Source organism: Astatotilapia calliptera, chromosome 3, assembly GCF_900246225.1.
Source record: "Astatotilapia calliptera chromosome 3, fAstCal1.2, whole genome shotgun sequence".
NCBI lineage: Eukaryota > Metazoa > Chordata > Actinopteri > Cichliformes > Cichlidae > Astatotilapia > Astatotilapia calliptera.
This window is the reverse complement of record NC_039304.1, coordinates 50,140,537-50,159,074: the sequence shown is the minus strand read 5'-3', so window position 1 is coordinate 50,159,074 and position 18,538 is coordinate 50,140,537. Positions and strand designations below refer to the sequence as shown.

Here is an 18,538-nt window from a genome sequence, read left to right as displayed (position 1 = left end):
GCAGTTGTATGAATGTGTGATTGGCTGAATGAAGCTTGTAATAAAAAGTGCTTTGAGTGTTTGCTTAGAAAAGAAAAAAAAACAAGAAGTACCAGTTTATTTATCATAAGCACAAATTAAGCTTTTAATGTGAAAGAGACCACCCAGGAAGTGATTGGTGTGGTAACTTGTGTCAAAGACGAGCGCCTCAGCAGAGCTCGGAGTCTGTGACACATAGGTAGAGTGTTGTTAACAGCACATCACTGAGTACAGTGCAGACCCAAAGATAGAGCGCAGTTGTTCTTACAAGTGTTACAATAAAGTGTATTGTGAGGATATACTGATGTTTGCACACATAAAGACATTTTCAGGGAGAACATGAATTGGCCATTTACAGCTGCAAGCGTGGCAATATTTCACAGTTAGCTACAGTAACTACTGCTACCCCTGATATACGGTTCATATTTTGACTGTTTTTCTTCTCTTTAAGGGAAAGACGAAAACACTCACAGTAGTGATAAAGGATATTCGTGTGAACCAGAGAGGTGACAGATAGCTGAGCTGATTCAAATCACGCTGAAACCACAAGATGGATCAAATTGGCTTAAAACGATGAATATCATAAAAGTTACAGCCCCAGGGGAAACTGGACACCCACAAAGCTGTTAGTTCCTGTTACACAACTGCAGGATAAAAAAGAAGATGTTACAACTACAGGGGGACCATTTATCGACTTTTACTGTGAAACTGTGTCACAGGACTTTATTACAACTGTAATAAAGAGTAGAGAGTAGAGAGTGTTCCTTCAGTGTCTGACATGTGTTTGACTACTTCTGCTAAGCTTTTTAAACGAATTAAAAGCTGCTGATTGAACTTGCTGATAAGATTCAGAGGAGAAACCACAACCTTTGAGCAGACTGAGATCATGATTTGAATGAGAAAAATGATATATTTGGTTTTGTGACATCAGCAGAAGACGAGAAAACCTCAAAGACAGAGAAGATAAAGTCTGACAGTGGAAACATGAACACGCATGTTGTCTGCATGGGAGTGTGTTTGTGATGAGTTCATGAAGACTTGGGATCCATCACATCACTGAACTCATCTGACTCTCAAAACAAATGTACAGCTTAGCATTTTATAACATGTTGAACTTTTCCTTAAAGCTCATTGGTTTAACTTGTTGCTGTAACAATGTCAGCCTGCTCCTTCCTGCTCTCACTCTCCTGGTTTGCTTGTTGGATGTTCTTCCCCCTCAAAACCTTTCTCAGGTTCACCTGAGCCCGAAAAGTCTTACAGAGGTAAAAGTAAACAAGAGGGTCCAGACTGATGTTGAAAACTGACACCATGGTGGCCACTTCCTTCAGGTAGTACAACACTGAACCAACAGAGCAGCTGCTCCACAGAAAAGTATAGGGAAGTCGAACGAGGTGATAGGGGACAAAACAAACACAGAAGATGCTGACCAGCACCAACATGTTCCTGCGAGACTTCACCAGCTTCTCAGAGCCAGAGGAGGCCAGCTGCCTCTGCTGTGCCTGCAACACCCTACAGGAGGTGCTGTAGTAGAAGAAGACCATGGATATGAAGACCAAGAGGAAGATGATGGTGCAACTAACATGGGTAATTTTGGAGAACAGGTTGACCGATGTCCCAAACATATAACCACACCTGATGGAGTTTGAGGTCAGTGGTTTCTTGGTGATGAAAAACAGGATGGTGTAAGTAACTGATGCAGCCAGAAGAAAAACCCAGGTGACCATGGAGATGATGTGGGCAGTTCGCACTGTCTGCAGGATGTGAGTTCCTGAAGGATGGACGATCTTCAGATACCTGTAGAGTGAAGAGAAAAGAGGCGGTGAATAACTTCACTAATCAGTCACAGTGTTCCCAAATCTTCAGAAGTCATTAATAATCTGAAAAGCGACGATGTGTGTAATTAACCCATTAATCACAGTTTTAACATGGTTATGAACTGCAGTTTAAATTACTAATGGTTCTGTACCTGTTGGCAGCAATGTACCCCATAAATATGATGCTGGCGTACATGTTGAGGTACAAGGCAGAAGCTCCAAAGCTGCAGTAGAGCTCCTGAACAATAGGAGAGCTGCTGGCATAGTGGGAGATGCGCAGTGGCAGAGAGAGGCAGAGCAGGAAGTCAGCAGCTGTCAGGTTCTTCAGGTAGACCATCAAGCTGCTCGATGCCTGCTGCTGAGCTTGACAACAGTAAAACTTCATGATGAAGCCATTGAGGAGTAAACCCACCTGAATGCGGTGCAGAAAGGATGGGGAAGGCAGGACTTTGGTAGATGCACAGAGAACCTTAAACCAATTTGTAACAGAGCAGGTGTGCTGAAGTTCCATGTCTTGAGCACATCTGAAAATCTGAAACTTACCAGAAACAACAGACTGTAGACCACCACAAAGAAAGCATGGACTGGTGTTCTGACAACATCACAGGGTCGGAGGTTGGGAGATGACGTCGCATTTGTTGAGTCACCCATGTTTCTGGAGAAAATAAATCCACTGACATTGAGAGGATGCAACTTCACGGTCTTAACCTTATTTTAACGCAACAAACTAATTTTACAAACTGCAGCGTAGCTTGTGTTGAGCTCTACTACAAACAATTTTGATCCATGGCCCTTTCTTTCACAACAGATGTCTCAGGTGATTAACGAGTCTTATTAACTGTAATAAAACTGCAATAATACTTTAATCAAATTTTAGATTGGAATCTTTGAATATACAACACTGAATATAACGATATATTCATCACAGATTGTTTACAATGAACCCCACAAAAGAATGTAAGGTTGATTATTAGGCCAGATGGCACCAGCATGCCCTCGATGTTAGTCAGTAATACGTTTCATGAACACTGATAAAAGCGAGCTGTGGTGCTGCTGAGTGGAGGGAATATTGAGTATTTCACCAGTAATCGCCAGTACAAAAGAATAAAAATACTCACCTGTATTTCACCAGTTTTCAGTGATCAGGAAAAGCTGCTTGAGTTGTTATGTCCTCTCAGTTTAATAAAATCACCTAAATGAGGAAACACACAGTAACCAAACTGTTAAACAGCGCTCTGACTTATTTCCTGTTTGTCTTTACTGCTAAAAAGTTGCAACATGTGCACCACACAGACTTATCTGATTTAGTTATTTGGTCTTTTCAAACAGGATGTCTGCTTATTACCTACTTGATGCGTTGTCACTTTTCTTCTTAAATGATCTCACATTCAGTCACACCACCTCTCTCTGACAACATGCACCATTTACAGGCTGAAATCTGACAAAAGAAATAACCAAACAGAACATTTACTGCTCCATGGTTCAAGATGATTTGAGGTTTTTCTCCTGAAAATCAGTCACTGGTCTAAACTGATTCTGTTTACTGGTAGTGCCAGGCCCGGATCTAGAAGGGTGGCATGGGGTTGCATGTGCCACCCTAAAATGATCTCTTGCGACCCAAAGTGCCAGCCTAGTTTCGCATATGACAGTGATGTTTATTAAAATGAGACAGCATCAACACTTTGAGCATAGTTACAGTTAACATTGAATATAAATTCTAAAACTGAATATATTGCATAGTGTTACCTGAACACAAACACTGATGATAACTAACACAATAATAACATAATATTATAATGATGCTAGTATTAGTATTAGTATAATATAATATATGAAGGCCAGGAAAGTTGTGTGGTGTTTGCATGTTCTCGCACTGCCTGCACAGGTTCTCTGTGGACACTCTGGCTTCCTGTCTCAGTCCAGGGCTCATATTATCAGATCATTTCTAATTGATCTTATAAATGAACATAAATAGCTCTGTGTTTGCTCTGTGACAGACTGGGGACCTGTCCAGAGTGTACCCCACTTCTCAACCTCTGACAGCTGAGATAGGCAGCAATGTTTAGCTGTTTTAGATTTAAATTTCATTTACACTGAATCATTTAAACAGCACTTAACATTTCTCAAAGGCAGAAAAATGATGCAGAGATGTTTGATTTTCTTTGAAATGTTCCTTTTTTTAAATCACATGGCTCACATGACTCACAGAAAGCAGACAGCAGGTGGCAGCAAATCACCAAAAGTAGTTCTGCTCCCTGTGAATCTTCATCCCCAGTCTAACACAACAAAGGGCTGAGGTGACATTTAAATGTTTTCAAATCTTTTTCAACTCAGCCCTCTCTCTTCATGGCGTATATGCTTCAGTCAGCTCCAGGTTCGTTTGGCCAGGCCTGTGGAAATTGGTTTAAGAGCAAGTGCCCCTCGAACCCTTCCATGTACCTGGTCGGCGTTTCGACTATGTAAATGTTGATCTGGTTTGCCATCCTCCTTAGTCGCAGGGTTTCACGCACCTTTTGACTGTGTTGGATTGCACAACCAGGTGGCCGGAGGCGGTCCCCCTGGCTCCATGACGGCAGAAGCGATGGCCAGGGCTTTCGTGTCGACGTGGGTTTCGCGTTTTGGTCCCCCTGCTGACATTACCTCAGACAGCGGCCCCCAGTTCATTTTGGAGCTTTGATCTGCCATGTCTGACGGCCCGGGAGTCAAGGTCCACTGCACTACGGTGTACCACCTGCAGGCTAACGGGATGTGTGAGCGGTTTCACCAGTCACTCGAGGCTGCGCTCCAGGCTTATTTAATGGGTGGCAACTGGGTTGACCATCTTCCCTGGGTTTTATTGGGATTGCGCAGCACTGAGCTGGTCCTTGGTCGTGTGTCTGGGGAGTTTTTGCCTAGTTGTCCATCTCCCTGGTTCAGCCGTTCTGGCCATTTGCATAAGCCCCGGTCTTTGGGTGTTCGGGGGGGTTCTGCTGGTTGTTGGTGCAATGTGCCCAGCTGCAGGTGAATAAAGTCAGAATAGAAAGTTACAGTTCCTGTTTTGTCTGTATTATGGTGAATTACATATTTTTATGTACTTTACATTTGTTTTGTAGTTGTGTGTCTTATTTAAATGTTACCATATCAACCAAAGAGCATTAAGGGGCAGAGAGGAGGATGTTACTCTCAATGTTGTTGGTGCATTTCAGGAGGACACTGCTAATAAAGTTAGACAATTACACAGTGAATTTGCATTGATTAATATATTTAGAAAATACCACAGTTTTTGTTGTATCATTTTATTATTATGTTCTAATTTTGATCTTAGTTAGCTTTTCCCTCCATCCATTCACTTCCGCTTCTCCTTTTCAGGGTCGCGGGGGGCGCTGGAGCCTATCCCAGCTGTCATAGGGCGAGAGGCGGGGTACACCCTGGACAGGTCGCCAGTCTGTCGCATTCGTCATTCGTGTCCCATTTCCCCGTCACAACAGTTGGCATACTTTGTAACATACCGAGTTTCAGTTGGAAACAAGTGCGTCTCATTTACTTTTTTTCCGGGACTCCGCTGAAGCCCACTCAGCAAGGACAGCTTTGAGTCAAGTGCTAAACGTTATCTTTGCATCCCCATCCAAAATATAAATAAAAACAAACTATGTGCAAAAAGGACATGTGAAATCATCTGATGTGCATCATACTGGTGTTTCTTAAATAGATAACGAATAGCATAAGTCACAGTTACCACCTCCCCAAGGTAGACTCCGCACCTTTGTCCAAAAAAATGTTAGCGCAACACTTTGAAAGACCGCGACATCACTGAATGGGTGCACTAGTGGAGGCCACCACGGCAACTGGCGACACAGCGTGGACATATGGGTGTGAGAATGGATACACTGATGTAGCAGACATCCTGCTGCAGGCTGGCTCGTAGCTGTTACACAAACGGACGTGTTGTTGGACGTGGACCCATTCATGTCGTGGTCTTCAATATGTTGCTCTCAGTTTTGTCAGTCATGCCAAAAGATAGTCAATCATTGAGCTGTCCAAGCTGGGCAGACTGGGGACCATCAGGTCCTGGAAGCACAGATCCGACAGGTCGGCCATGGTCTGTATAGAGCTGGAGAGAGCCTGGAGGCCTTGCTGACTCTGGATGTCTTCCTTGTGGACAGGATGGCCACGTTATGCTGGCTGTACCCCCCGTGCATTGAGAAAAGATTCAAAGTCCTCTGGTAAATCCAACTCATCCAGCCCTTCGTATGGAAACACGTCTTGGCAGTAGCTGGTGAAGTCCTGGGATTGGTGGCAAAAGATTTGGGGAACGTCTGGTGACTTGGTCTGGATGTCCAGGATTGACGAGAGCCTGGTGGACTGAGGTAGACTGGGCACCCGGTAGTCTGTTGGAGATGCAAGGCTGGGACTAGGAGGTGGAGGAGAAGCCACCTGAGGAGTGCACGGTGTCTTGTGCCTGACCTGTGAAGGTTTGGTGGCTCCTCGAGTTGATTTCTTAGTCTTGAAGAAGCGTGCGCGCCGATTTTGAAACCAAACCTGAATTTTAGACTCCGGTAGTCCAGTTAGAGTGGCCAGGGTTTTCTTCCCATTGATATCCGGGTAGGGTGTAGCAGAGAAGGCCCTCTCCAGCTGGCTCAGCTGCGCCTTGCTGAATATTGTGCGCTTCCGGCGGCACTTTGTCTTCGAGTTGATCGTGTATGGCACATGGTGCACCGTGCTGGAGCGCTGTGCTGACCCGTTGTTGTTGCTGTAAAATCCATCCCGCACGCTGTGTCCGAAGCACGCAGCCGAGTTCTGCAGACACAACACGACCCCCTGCGTGGCATCCTCTTGCACATCACAGACGCTATCGGGCTTTGCGAACCCGTGGCTTGGATGTGCTGCTCACCTGTTAATGGCTGTCTGGATAATAGGTGTCTGTTTGATCCCCTATGGCCCGTTAATGGGCCCCGTTTAGACCAGAGAGACAGCTTGTCTTCAGCTACGGACAACGAGATGCTCCAGAAACCTTAACCCTTGTATGGTGTTCGGGTCTGTGAGATGCGTTTTCAGTTTTTGTGAATGTGTGAATGTGTGTGTGAATGGGTGGATGACTGGATATGTAAAGCGCTTTGGGGTCCTTAGGGACTAGTAAAGCGCTATATAAATACAGGCCATTTACCATTTACCATTTACCATTTTTCTCAAAAGAAAAATTAAACAATTAATTATTTTTTCAACCTGAAATTCATTGGCTTTGGCTTATTTTCTGTGAAGAACATAAATCCGAACTAATTTTCAATGACCTCATACTGTACCTCCCCCCACGCATTTACATTACATAGAAGGTGTTCGGGTCCACTGGACCCAGGTCTAATAAAAGTGTTGAAAGTGTAGGTCCTGTGTTCCCACACTCTGTCTTCCTCCTTTCTGGTGCTGCTGATAGTGTTTTCTTCCCCTCCTGTACAAAGTTGCAACATTGTTGAAAATTCAACTATCAACACTGTCTGCTCTGACATTCCCACACATTTTACCCTCTTTCTTGAGGGATCCAAATTTTATTTTCTCATACCCTGTCCCTCCTGCAAATTAGGGGCATAATACTATAAATAAGACTTTGCCAGTGTGGTTCTTTATCACAACTGATCAAGATGGCAAAAGATTATCTGCTGCGAGGGCCGTCCAATTGATTTTGGAAGAGAGAGGAGCTTCAGATGATGATGTTGACAAAGAGGTTTCAGAATATTTCACATTTCTGAAGATTCAGAGTCTGACAGTGACTTTGAAGAAGAGGATGAGGTTGAACACCATTTAGTAACAAAACGAAGACGAGTACCCCATCTGCAGCCAGCTCCAGGACCAGAACAAGCCCACCAGACAGCAAGTGAAGAAATATGGATGTCAATAACTGGTGAAATTGAATGGTCTTCTTGCCCAAGAAACCAGCCACCCTGCAGAGCTGTTACTGTGATAAGCCAGGGCCAACACGGCTGACAGGTACTCATGTGCAGGACATCAAGTCTTCATTTGAGCTTTTCATCCCCGATTCCATCCAGAAAATTATTCTGGATTGCAGTAATCTAGAAGGAAGGTGTGTTTTTGGAGAGAGGTGGAAGGAGATCTAAGAACCCCAAAGGCCTACTTTGGGGTTCTTATCCTTGCAGGAGTTTTCAGGTCCAAAGGGGAATCCACAGAATCCCTGTGGGATGCAGAAACTTGCAAAAACCTTTCAGTGCATCAATGTCTCTGGAAAACTTCCACAAAATTTCCAGGATTATCCGATTTGATAACCGAGACGACAGACCAGCTCGACGGCAGAGAGACAAGCTAGCTGCCATTAGGACAGTGTGGGATAAGTGTGTGCACCACCTCTCCCTGTTTTACAACCCTGGGCCTAATGTCACCATTGATGAGCAGCTGATCCCATTTAGTTGTGAAAGATATTGCTTCACGTGTAAATGTGTTGTGTCTTTCCACTCACTTGATTATAACTGATTTATTTTTTTATAACATTTAAAAATAAAAAATAAAAAAAAAACGAGAAGCACATTAATTCATAAATGTGATCTAACAAAGGTAAAGGGAAAAAATTAACCATGTTTGCTGTTCATATGGCTTGTAATTGGGATGAAGTAAACATCTGATGAGTAATTTAACAAAAAATTGTTTGATAGTGTTAATTTGGAAATCCAAAAACTCTAGCGGGTCCACCAGACCCATGAACACTGGCTGGGTAACAAAAATATGAACACCACACAAGGGTTAAAATGGAAAGATGAATCAAAGACACCCGCAGGTGAAGAAATAAACTTATCGTGGGCGTGTTTTCTTTCATTTTAAGATCATTTTCGAAGCAAGACACTCTGATTTTATGGCAACTGTTTTGGCCTGAAATTATAAACACATGTGTTACTAATCAACAGCGGGGAGGGGGGCAAATTAAAATGATTGGAAACACCTTGAAGCGCCAGAACGGCTGCTCTGATCCGGGTCTAGTTTTGTTTTTAATAGTGCCCGTAATAATGATATTCATGAACGTATACAGTGTAAGGCATCCGCACTACGAGGAGCGAAGCAACACCAGCACTGTTTTACTGATTTGAAGCTCCAGTCTGTGGCACATCCTCTACCGCGCGCCGCCTCCTGGTGCGCATGAAAGCGCGCAGTGGAAGCGTATTGGAGAAGTTGTGGGAGTGACGCTTCTGTCAGCTACAATGTGTGAAGGTGACAAATCAGGCTACTTCTTTTCCCACCCCTTTCTTCGTTGTCTGTTGTGTTTCCACCGAACAAGACATCAAAACACTGGATCACTCGTAGTCCTTTTCAGCCAGTTCCCAGGCGAGTGCCAGACTCGCAGCTCTTGAACTGAGACGGCGGCCTTGTTGATTGGGTCAAATTAGCTGTGAAGTACTCTACGTTCACCCTCTCTCCAGAGAACAATGAACAATGCGGCATTAAAAAGATCATAAGCCAAGCTCACGTGATTTGATTTGATTAAATGCAATAACATAACAGATGCAGTCGAAGAGGTCCCAGTAAACTGTGGAGTGCAAAGAGTGGCCTGTGTTTGTGTGGGACAAGTTTGTAATGCTGGGAAGTGGTCTGAAAAATGAAGGTGGTAGAAGAAACATTTTCAGTTCCACGAATGGGTAATATAAACGACCAAAGAACTTCTCCCCGAAAGAGTTTGTTTTAAGAGGTGCTACAGACTTGTAGCAGAAATAATTTCCTTAAGGAACCATTTTCGGGAAAGCTCAGACTGTTTGTTGTTGTTGTTTGTTTGTTTGTTTTTAGTAAAGAAAACTTTTTTTCTCTTTCTGCCTGTCCCGTTTGGCTCTTTTGCCATCAGAATTGTTGTCTAAAGGCAAAGAAAGATGCCCAACGGATTTACTTTACCAAATTGACCATCCCAGCCTTGCCATAATGGTCCATTTGATTCACCTTTTATTGTTCATTTTATTTTCACTTGCTGAATACGGGACAGACTTGACTGGGGGAAAGAAAGAGGGAAAGAGAAACAGCTGAGAAGAGGGACGGGGGAGAAGGGCAAAAGACAAAAACTAACAGAATGAGCAGAAAAAAAACAAAAGAAGAAAAAATGCATCTATCAATCACCTGGATCACCTGCTGAGAAAGAAAAAAGAAAACAAGCAGAAGAGAACAAGAGTAATAGAATAAACAACATCACAATGATATATGGGAATATGACAGTAAATACTAAATATTAAACATTATTGTGCAGCACATAAGATCAACAGAACACAGTGTGCTTTGAGGTAGGAGCCAAAAAGGGTGTAGTTTGTGGGTGTGATCACCCGTGTGTACACCTGTGAGCATGGACGCGCTTGTTTTTTTAAAAGGTTCCTTCATGTAATGATCTGCTAGGGAGTGTGTGTGTGTGTGGGGGGGGGGGGGGGGGGGGGGGGCACAGCCCCGTCCTCCAGGGCATGAAGCAGGTATGGAGGAGATCAAAACTCCAGACATCCAGAGGCCCCCAGAACACAAGAGACCAAGGAAGACCAACAGAGGGGCAGCCGCGCCACTGTCCCGGAAAGAGCTGAGGAGAGTCCCAGATGAGGGCTCACTCAGCAGCCGCGGAGCAGAAGCCAGGGGGAGTTTCAGTGACGTGCCCGTGAGCTCCGCCGGCAGCCAGCCGTGCCTGAGTGACCGAGCCCCAGGCCGAGAGGCCGGGGGCACCCCACCTCCGAAGTGGCCCGAGTGAGCCCCAGGCTCCAGGCACCGATAAGCGGCCGCCAAGGAGTGAGCCGGTGTGTACCTGGACGCCCATCCCCGGACACAAAGAACCACCAACACACCGATGTCTGAGGGAGTCCGCCACTGGCAGGGGAAGTGGGACATCTGAGATGTCCCCAGAGAGGTGGCGCCTGACACCCAACCTGACATATAGACACAGACATACAGGCACACACAGATACAAACGTCCATTCCCACCCTCATGCGCTCATATGCACTTACTCCACACTCAACCAACGTGGAGACAGACATAAAGAGACGCTGTACACACGATCACACTCCCCAAGCGTACTCTACGAACCGGGTCTAGGTACCCTTGCCCCTGGAGGGGGGAACTGCACCCAGACCCAGGTGGTGTTACCCTTTTCCCTGCGGTGGGGAGAGGCAGACCGCCCCGACTCCGCAGCAGCAGGGAGGCCCCACACGGCCAACTCCTCCTCCTAGCCCCCCCGCTCCAGCAGGCCGCAGAGAATGGGGGTGAGAGAAGACTCCAAACCTCCCTCCACCCGCTCATTGTAGTGTTGATGCATGTGTGTTCTAAGGTGCATTTAAAACCCAGGAGGGCATGGAGCTACCTGCCAGAGAGCAGCAGGTAAGCGCATAGTCCCTCTTGCTAGCCCTCAATGTCTACGTGTATTTAACCTTGAGAGGTGGGCAACGACGCCAGGGGTGAGGTGTACACCCTGATGGTACTTTGGATTCCGTGTAGCGTGCCCACCCCCAAGATCCTATATGTATGTTTAATGAGGGTGTGAGTAATGTGAATGTCTAAGTTGTGGGATAAAATTGAGGCAGAGGCAGCCAGAAGGGGACAGAGGGGGGGGGGGGGGGGGGGCGTAGCCTCCTCTGCACCCTGGTGACATACCCCCACTCCAAGGTCCTGCATGTGTGGGTGGTTGTGGTGGAGCGGGAAGGGGGAGGCAGCTGGAGATGGGGAGGGAAGGAAGGGAGGGGCAAGTGACCCCTCCCTGGGGCCAGCTCCCCCGCTGACCCCAGTAGGCACCCCCATACTCCGCGACCCGCCAGGGAAAGGGGGCCCAGGCCCATCCAGACCGGGGCCCAGTGCAGCAGCGCCTCCCGGCCCCACAGAGCCCGGGACAGTCCACCCAACCCCACCACAGAGAAAACTGCACCCACCCCACCATCCACTCATCTTCCAGACTACATAAGGCAATAAACACCCAGGCTGAGATCTTCCTCCACCTCTCCTGTACCTCCCCCTCCTGCAGAGAGAGTTCCTGAGGAGAGGAAAGCTCCTGCAAGATGTGACAATCTCCCCCACCAGTTGAAGAGCCACTCTATATTTCCACCATGCATTGTCTGTGTTATCTCTCATGCTTAGTCAGTTCTGTCTTTGTGGTTTAATTAGAGTTACTTTGCTTTGCTTTGACAGTCCCATGTCCGGTGTGCATCATGTTCAGGTTTCTTTGACTGTTTTGTTAGTTACATCATGTTCAGCTGTGTTGCCTTCTGTGGTTTGTTCCCTCTTTGTGTGTATTTATGCCTGTGTCTCTCTCTGTCCTGCGCCGTGATCTCCCTCATTCTCCAGCTGTGTGTTTTTCTTGCTAGTTTAAGTTTCTAGTTTGCCCCTGTTTGGTTTTTGGATTACTACATCCAGCAATAAAGCTGTGTTTTTGAGTTACGTTCTGCCTATGAGTCTGCATTTTGGGTTTAATCTTTCCTTCTTTGCACTGCTGCAAAACTATACTCAACTCTTATAATAATTCTATTTTATCAGCTGCCAACCACAACCGTGTGGGCGGGACAAGGTTGTTGTTGGTTTACAGTTAAATGGTATTCTTCTACCTAGGGATGGGTATCGTTTAGGTTTTATCCGATACCGGTGCCAAACCGGTACTTTTGAAACGGTGCTGGTGCTTAAACGGTGCTCGAACCGGTGCTCGAACCGGTGCATAAAGAATGGAGAACACAAAATTGGTCCAAAAACCTCTCATGTTCAGCTGTTTTTTTGTAAAAAGATAACAATGTTAGCCTTTTCTGCAGCTATAGGGCATATATGGTATCATTCTTGGCTGGAAGCAGTGCTTAATCAATGGAAAAAACACAAACTTTTTCCAAAAACCTCTCATGTTCAGCTGTTTCCCAGTTTTTCTTTGGTCATTTTAGCCTTTTTGGCCAGGGTGAAGGGAGTATCTGCCATCAAACAAGAAGACAGCTGCATGTAACTACGACGGTGTTTGCTAGTTCACCTTACATGCATTAATGTAATAACGTGGTTAGCCTACTCAACGTAAATTACACACGAACAACATTAAGCTACTCAGGCAGAGAAGAACGGCTGCTGCTGCATCATCATCCGTCATCATTTCTGCTACACTGGCAGGGCTAGGGGCCAGGACTCTCCTCTTCGTGTTTTTGGGGATGTTGCTAACTCCGGGTCCGATAACAGGCACCACACCCGCAGTAGATGTGCACGGTGTGAGGTCTCGCAGCAAGCTATCAAATACGGCGCATTTCTCGGCTTTAAAAAAAACCCGCTATGCGTCGCCAGGTGTTTCATCGGATTTGAGGTTTTACCTCCTTTGACAGTATCACAGTATGAGCTTGAATCACTTGTTGCTGCTGAGTTTGCATCTTTTGCTGTGAAGTACAGCCAGACTTTTGACTCTTCACCTTGGGCATTTTTAATCTGTAGCTCTGCACTAAAAGAACGTACGTACCTGGGCCCACCTACTATCCTTGGAAAGGTAAAATGATTGGCTAGAATTCAAAGTGTGTGACATCTCAGGGGGGAAAAAAGCACCGAAATAAAGCACCGAAATGTGCGCTGCTTTTCGGTCTGGTTACTACCGTTTATGTCAGAACCGGTGCCATAATGGCATCCCTACCCATCCCTACTTCTACCTCTGGATTAGCCCCAACAGTGTTCACTGGAACTTTCCGCGGTCTTGAAACTGTTCTGTAGCCCATGCGAGTAGCATGTTTTTCAAAAATAAGGTTACACAGGTCCTGAGAGAGTTTATTGGTTTTAACAATCATGAGGTGTTTACATCTGTTTAAGTGTACAATGAAAAAACTGAAAGAGTAAATGTAGCTTTTAACGAGCGTCTTCACTTAAACAACAGCTAATGAAAAAAGAAATCAGCATAAAACATGAGCGGAGTGAGCTAGCCTCAACGTGGGACTCATAAAACAAAAAATAATATAATAAATCCAGAGATTCAGCATCATTTAATATATGCTTCTGATGATATATATAAATTTGGATGTAAAATTCATATATTTTTGAAAGATTTCTTTTTGCCATGATAATATGGTGTAGTAGTGTCACAGAGAGGTGTAAATTTCTAAACATATGCAACATGACATTGTTATCATAAAGTGCTGAATTTCATTTAAGGATCCAAATATAGGCAGTCCTAAGGTCCCAGCAGACAATGTTCTCCCCGGTGATGGAATAAAGTATGATGCCCAGGTGTCAGTGAAAAAGAGGATTTTCAGCATGTCACTGCAGGTTACAGCATTACCGTTACTGTACATTGCTTTAGCAATTTCCAGCAGCTCTATGGTCATCTTTCCTGTTTTGGAAAAACACCCACCATTAACAGCAGAACAACACAATTTACCGCAAAGAGGCATAAAGACACTTATACATTATCACAGTCAATACACACTCTTATCAGCTTTGTGCTGAGAAATGTCACTTAAGTGTCTGACGTCAGTGCAGTGGAAACTGCAGAAGGAAGTAGTTGCTGTGGTTTTACATACGCAAAATGCAAACAAGCAAAAACATACAGTCTTGACATTCAGTCACCTGTGCTTCATATTGTGCTTTATATTGTAAGATACAGAGCCTACAGTAATGCAGAGAAAACGCCAACCATCAGACAACTCTAGGGTTGCCAACTCCCTGAAAAATAAATAAGGGACACCTCGTGGCCAGGGCCGGGCGACCCAGTTGTCTTCACCCTTCCCAGTGTGGTGAATTTTCTAGCTCTTTTTTTGTGTGTGAAATTATTTTTTTAACCATTTGACTTGAATTTGATTTAAGTAGATGTGTATTCTTTGTGATATGAACACATGTGAAACAAATGATCATTTAGCCATTTATTTTTAGCTCAAAATGACAACATTAACACAGTAAAACAGGTCTCCTTCTTAAACAGAAGCCTGTCATGCTTAACTTTTGAGAATATAAGTAAATCTTTCTTTAAAAGAACTCTGTCCTGCTTAACTTAAAATAATAGAAAACAATAGAAAGAAAAACATTCTTGTAACAGTGCACATTTAGTGCATTTAGTACAATTGGCTTCAGTTGAGGTATTATTTCAACTTTTCTAATGCTAATCAGCTGCTCCTGTTTGTAAACCCGCTTGTTCCCATGATTACGCATCATAACTCATCATTATTCATCTATGTATTACTTTTATGTATCAATTTGTTGTAATCATCTATCCTTGCAGTTGTTTATTACACAAAATAAATTATATTATCACACTTCTGGCCACATAGCGCTGATATTCATTGCACATGTCCATATTAACTTTTTCCAGCCAGGTGTTTTCCTTTTCCCATTCTTCCCTTTCTCTGAGGGGAACAAACATTGCTGCTCTAATGCTGGGCTTACACTGTGCGGTTTTAGGCCCATTTTGAGACAATTTTTGAGTGATCGGCCTGATTTTGGCCTTCATCGTGCATCGTGTAGTATACGTGGGGTAACGAGAAGTGATTAACACCTCACGACCAGCTCCCGATCATCAATCGCTCGTGAGGGTCTCACCACAGGGGTTCACACTGCTCACGCGCAAACACGTAAACGTCGGTGAAAAAGACGGAGCAGCACGGCTGTGCAGCGTGTGATCTGGACACAAGCGATGGAGGCACAACTTGTAGAACTTTGGAAAGCTCATCCGAGCCTTTTCGATGTGGCCTCACAAAATTATCACGACCACAACAACCGTGAAAATAGTTGGATTTACATTGCTGCTCAATCACAGCTGCCTGATCATGTTTTTCATTAGCAATTTAGCAAAGTTGATGGCGGTGGTGTGTCTGTGTGAGTGAAAGACAGAGAGGGAGAGCGAGCGACAGAATTTCTGTTATAACCTTCATTTTATGGAGGCACAGTGTGAGCACTCAGGTCGCATCAGAGCATCGGGCGTATAGTGTGAGACCCTGCATCGTGACCTACGAACTTCTAACCCCTGCGAGTCAATCGTGCAGTTTGAGCAGGAGCTGAATATCGCGACTGAAAAAATCGCACAGTGTGAGCCCAGCTTTAGGTGTACTGTCATCCGAGACTTGCACCGCAGTGTCGGCGTTTGTTTCCCTGTTGGCCATGCTTCTTGTTGTGGTCATCTGTTGTCTTCCGGTATTTTCTCTGTAAGCGACCTTTCCTCGACCAATGAGATGAGCGGTAATCTGAATTGTTATACTCGAATTGTCATAAGTGTGGTGTCAGCTCATTGGTCACAAAGCAGGAGAGGGGCTGGGAATTATGTTTTCAAACAAAGTGTTAATTCCATTAACATTTATAGACTACTTTTGATTCTCACTGTATTACGGGACAAAGTGCGTCCCTTATTAGCTCAATACAGGACGTGTACTTTTGTTTCTAAATACGGGACGATTCCGTTTTTTAAGGGACGGTTGGCAACCCTAGACAACTCCCATTGAGCAACCACTTGGTGACAGTGGGAAGGAAAAACTTAACAGGAAGTAACCGTTGGCAGAACCAGGCTCAGAAAGACCATATTATTGAAATAATAAAAGTAGCAATTTTTCCTATATCATCAAAAGCCGCAAAGACAATTTTGCAATTTTAAAATTTAAAGCTGTTTTTTAAAAAACAGAACAAGTTTTCAGAAACAACTCGAGATTTTGTATTTGTTTTTTATTAATTTGATCATTAGACTGATTAAGCTTCAGATTAATGAGTTTCAGATTCAGCTACTTAGCTAATAGGTGAAAGCTAGCAACATAAACTGGTGGTATCTGTGTGGGGGTGGGTTTGTACTCAGTTTAGACTCATTATGATATCTCAGCAGAACCTATTGTGGCTCATGAGAACTTGGAATACATGACTCATGACATGGTTTCACTGATCTAATCTGACTCTAAAATCAAATATAACTCTTTGTATTTCAAAAAAGTAGAAATTTGCATAATAACTCATGGATTTAACTCTACAATTTCCACCTCTTTCCTGCTGCTCTCACTCTCCTGGGTTGCTTGTGTTGTCATTCTTGACCCCATGCTAAAGTTCACCTGAGCTCGAAAAGTCTTACAGAGGAAAAAGTAAACAAGAGGGTCCAGACAAACGTTTAAAACTGATAAGATGGTGGTCACTTCCTTCAAGTAGTACAATAGCTGACCCACAGAGCAGCTGGTCCACAAAAAGGTATAGGGAAGACGAGCCAGGTGGTAGGGAACAAAACAAAGACAGAAGATGCTGACCAGCACCAACATGTTCCTGCGAGACTTCACCAGCTTGTCAGTGCTGAAGGAGGCCAGCTGGCTTTGCTGTGCCTGCAACACCGTGCGGGAGGTGCTGTAGTAGAAGAAGACCAGGCATATGAAGACTAAGAGGAAGATGATGGTGCAACTGATTTGAAATGTTTTATGAAGGATGCTGAATGACGTACTGAACAGGGGCCCACAGTAGCCAGGGTCAGAGGTCAGAGGTTTGTGAGTAATGAAAAACATAATGTTGTAGGTGATTGTTGGAGCCAGGAGAAAAACCCAGGTGACCGTGGAGACGATGTGGGCAGTTCGTACTGACTGCAGGATGTGAGTTCCTGAAGGATGGATGATTGTCAGATACCTGCGGAGAGAAGAGAAAGGAGGCGGTAGACAGCTTCAATCATTAGTAAAAGTGGTGCAGATATGTTTTTACTGTTGAGGTGAAAGGAGTTGTTGGTGCTTTAGTCAGGAGCACAGAATTTGTAGTTCAGCCACTAATCTAGTTTAAACATTGTCATGAATTCAAGTCTGAAATCAGTAAAAGTTCCTTACCTGTCGGCAGCGATGTACCCCATGAATATGATGCTGGCGTACATGTTGAGGTACAGGGAAGTAGCTCCAAAGCTGCAGTAGAGCTCCCGAAATATAACAGACCTGCTGGCATAATCAGTGACACGCATTGGCAAAGAGACGCACAGCAGGAAGTCAGCAGCTGTCAGGTTCTTCAGGTAGACCATCAAGCTCCTCGATGCCTGCTGCTGAGCTTGGCAACAGTAAAACTTTATGATGAAGCCATTGAGGAGTAAACCCACCTGATGAGACAGAGACAGAAGAGATCCTGTTTGTGTGGAATCTGAACCAGGTGAGGGGAATCCTTAATCCATAATCTGAAGATTTGAAACGTACCAGAAACACTAGACTGTAGGCCAGCATAAAGAAAGGGTTGACTGATGGGACAACCAGATCACACGTCCGGTTGACAGATGAAGTCACAGGTTTTAGGTCATCCATGTTTCTGGAGCTGTAAAAAAAGTCCCAGCCACAGATATTTGTTTTTGGAGCAAATTTAAAAGAAAAGTTTTTTCCCTTTAAATTGCTTTACTTTTCTACTGTCTTATCATGTTCATACAATTCATTTCACAACTGTTGTCTGTGGCTGTTTTGTGATGGAATTTAATTTAATTAATAAAGCACCAAATTTAAACAGTCGCCTCAAGCTGTGTTGTGTTGTATGAGATGGCCCTGCCTGTCCTGTGATGCACCTGTACTGTCTCAATCAATCAGTTGATCAATCAATCATCTCCTCTCATGAGTCTTATTAGGTGTAATTATCCTTTAAATACAGTCTGAGAAGGAGGAGTGGGAATAATCCTCCCCTGAAGCTTATTACTGACTTACGGCTCTGTGAAGTACTATTGGCTTCTGACACGCAAACACCAGCTTTGTTTTAATTCATTATTACACACAAAAGTCCCTCCACTCAGTGTCTAAAACACAGGACAGGAAAATAAGCGCAATAACTCAGCAACATGAATCAGTAACAAAAGAGAAACCATGGACTGATTCAT

General features: G+C 44.4%; 2 protein-coding genes and 1 pseudogene across 2 annotated transcripts; all 3 read right to left on the bottom strand.

Moving 5' to 3' along the window:
• Positions 1-1,154: 1,154 nt before the first annotated feature.
• Positions 1,155-2,510, bottom strand: LOC113019753 (P2Y purinoceptor 14-like). Its single transcript, XM_026163574.1, has 3 exons — positions 2,376-2,510; positions 1,985-2,244; positions 1,155-1,812 (listed from the first exon to the last, which is right to left on the bottom strand). The coding sequence occupies exons 1-3, from the start codon at positions 2,481-2,483 to the stop codon at positions 1,155-1,157; spliced, it is 1,026 nt and encodes a 341-aa protein (XP_026019359.1). The 5' UTR covers positions 2,484-2,510.
• A 3,187-nt stretch (positions 2,511-5,697) lies between these two features.
• On the bottom strand, positions 5,698-6,690 carry LOC113019742 (homeobox protein SEBOX-like; annotated as a pseudogene).
• A 9,989-nt stretch (positions 6,691-16,679) lies between these two features.
• LOC113019756 (P2Y purinoceptor 14-like) lies at positions 16,680-17,984 on the bottom strand. Its single transcript, XM_026163577.1, has 3 exons — positions 17,877-17,984; positions 17,523-17,782; positions 16,680-17,331 (listed from the first exon to the last, which is right to left on the bottom strand). Exons 1-3 carry the CDS (start codon positions 17,979-17,981, stop codon positions 16,680-16,682), a joined length of 1,017 nt encoding a protein of 338 aa, XP_026019362.1. The 5' UTR covers positions 17,982-17,984.
• Between the last annotated feature and the right edge of the window lie 554 nt (positions 17,985-18,538).